The sequence below is a fragment of the Anopheles nili genome, chromosome 3, assembly GCF_943737925.1.
Source record: "Anopheles nili chromosome 3, idAnoNiliSN_F5_01, whole genome shotgun sequence".
Classification (NCBI taxonomy): domain Eukaryota; kingdom Metazoa; phylum Arthropoda; class Insecta; order Diptera; family Culicidae; genus Anopheles; species Anopheles nili.
The window spans coordinates 1,250,511-1,252,400 of NC_071292.1; the positions used below are offsets into that span (position 1 = coordinate 1,250,511).

Sequence of the window (1,890 nt, forward strand, 5' to 3'; positions counted from 1 at the left end):
TAGGAGACACATAGCGAATCCCAACCATATATGTCCGACGGAAGATGAAAATTACAGTCTATTCGCAACTGCTGCGACATACATAGAGAAATACCAAGAGAGTTTGTTGCATCTGTTAAGATTCTATTCGTACGGATTGAAGATTAGGCGACGATGGAAACGAATATATGAAAAGTGATGTGGAAAAATGTAAACACACAACTACTAAACAGAAACAACAAAACACACTTAAATTTATGACAAAATTAGTAGAGTATATATTTTAAATATATCTTTCAAAAACAACAACTGTGCCTTTCTTTCGACCCCTTGTCACTTTCGGGTGATTTTCAGAATCTCTCGTTTCACTCCTGAATCGCATTTCCACGCAACTTCATGTTGGAATCGACCATCCGAATCCATCGCCTTCTCGAACAACCGGGCGCCTCCACCAACTCCAAAGTAGTATGTTTTGGCTGCTAAATATCTAAAACACGGGTTTCTATCAAGGAAAACTACACAATAACGGAAAGAAATCAAAAAATTTAAATACATTCAAATAAACTGGAAAAGGATACACAACTCCATCGGGCTCTAGCTTCTGATCGAAAAGTTCAAGGAGCTTGGGGTAGTTCTGCGTCGAATATATCGTTTCCGAGGTAAGTATGAGGTCGTACTTGTTGTGGTATTTCTCCGTGAAACTTCCCCAATCACCGGAATAAAATCTAACTGCCGGATTGGACTCCTGCTTATCGCCGTTGTCTTCATTCGAGTTGCGGTTCAGCTCGAAGTTTGCCATCGTTAGTTTGGTTAAAACGTCCTTATTCTGAAAGCAATCGTCCGTTATTCAACATCCTATCGCAGGTTCAAACGAGGCGCGATTGACTCACATAGTCCTGAAAGTCTACGCATTTGGCACCCATCTGGGCAGCTTCTATTCCTAGGATTCCTGCACCACACCCTAAATCCAATACTTTCTTCCCTCGAAGGACATCCTTTCGTTCTTCGGATTGTACCAAAAACAATCCCAAATCGAAAGTGCATTCCCACACCTTTAGGCCACCCTCATAACGGTTCGGGATGAGATCGGAATGATCGGATTCTGCAGTCACAATATCGTCGGTGAAAATTTCGTCTAGTAAAGCCAGTTGGCTGAGATACTCAACAGAACAGTCCTCTGAAGGTTTAAAAATGCTAGTTACATCTGGGTTAAATACCCTTTTTGAGGGCTGGTCGGGATCGTAGCACAGCTCTTCGCAAGGATACACATCTAAAATTTTATCTTGTGTTTCAGCAGCCTCTTCTGTGTGAGGCGTTTTATTTTCTTCAGCCCCTAAAACATATTCAAATAAATGTTACCAACGTGTCTGTTTTGAAACACGTTCATGAATCATACCCTTTGTAGGCTTTTCACTAGATTCCTCATCTGTTTCTACCCGGAAAGAAAACTTGAACATGTTGTAAGCCTCTGTCGCTTTATATGCTATAGATTTAATACACGAGAGAGTACCAGAACCTGTTATTGTTATTACAATTCAAATATACGTTGAATGTTTCGCAAACATTATTCGGCACTGCTTTGACGGCCTTATAGCATGCTCGTCCTGTTGACGTTTGTTTCAATCGTATGCTTATGTTTATGCTGCGAGCTAGAAGTGCTCAAACCAGCATGCACGCTCAGCTCAGCGATTCAAATTATTTTAAAAACGTTACAATTTCCATTTCAACAATATTCGATATAATCAAAATCATATGAATACATTCAAAATGTTCAATATCATTCCGCAAATCCACTCTAAAACACGTAACGCATCGTTCCGCCCGAGCGCAGCATCACGCGCGGCGAAAAAACAGCAAAAAGCGTCTCGCCGAAACACCAGATTTTTCGAGTTTTTGAGCGCTTGAAGTAAC

General features: G+C 40.8%; 1 protein-coding gene across 1 annotated transcript; it reads right to left on the reverse strand.

Moving 5' to 3' along the window:
- Positions 1 to 312: 312 nt before the first annotated feature.
- Positions 313 to 1,449, reverse strand: LOC128726216 (histidine protein methyltransferase 1 homolog). The gene is made up of 4 exons (XM_053820009.1): positions 1,376 to 1,449; positions 870 to 1,312; positions 558 to 805; positions 313 to 466 (listed from the first exon to the last, which is right to left on the reverse strand). The coding sequence occupies exons 1-4, from the start codon at positions 1,434 to 1,436 to the stop codon at positions 313 to 315; spliced, it is 906 nt and encodes a 301-aa protein (XP_053675984.1). The 5' UTR covers positions 1,437 to 1,449.
- Positions 1,450 to 1,890: the final 441 nt, after the last annotated feature.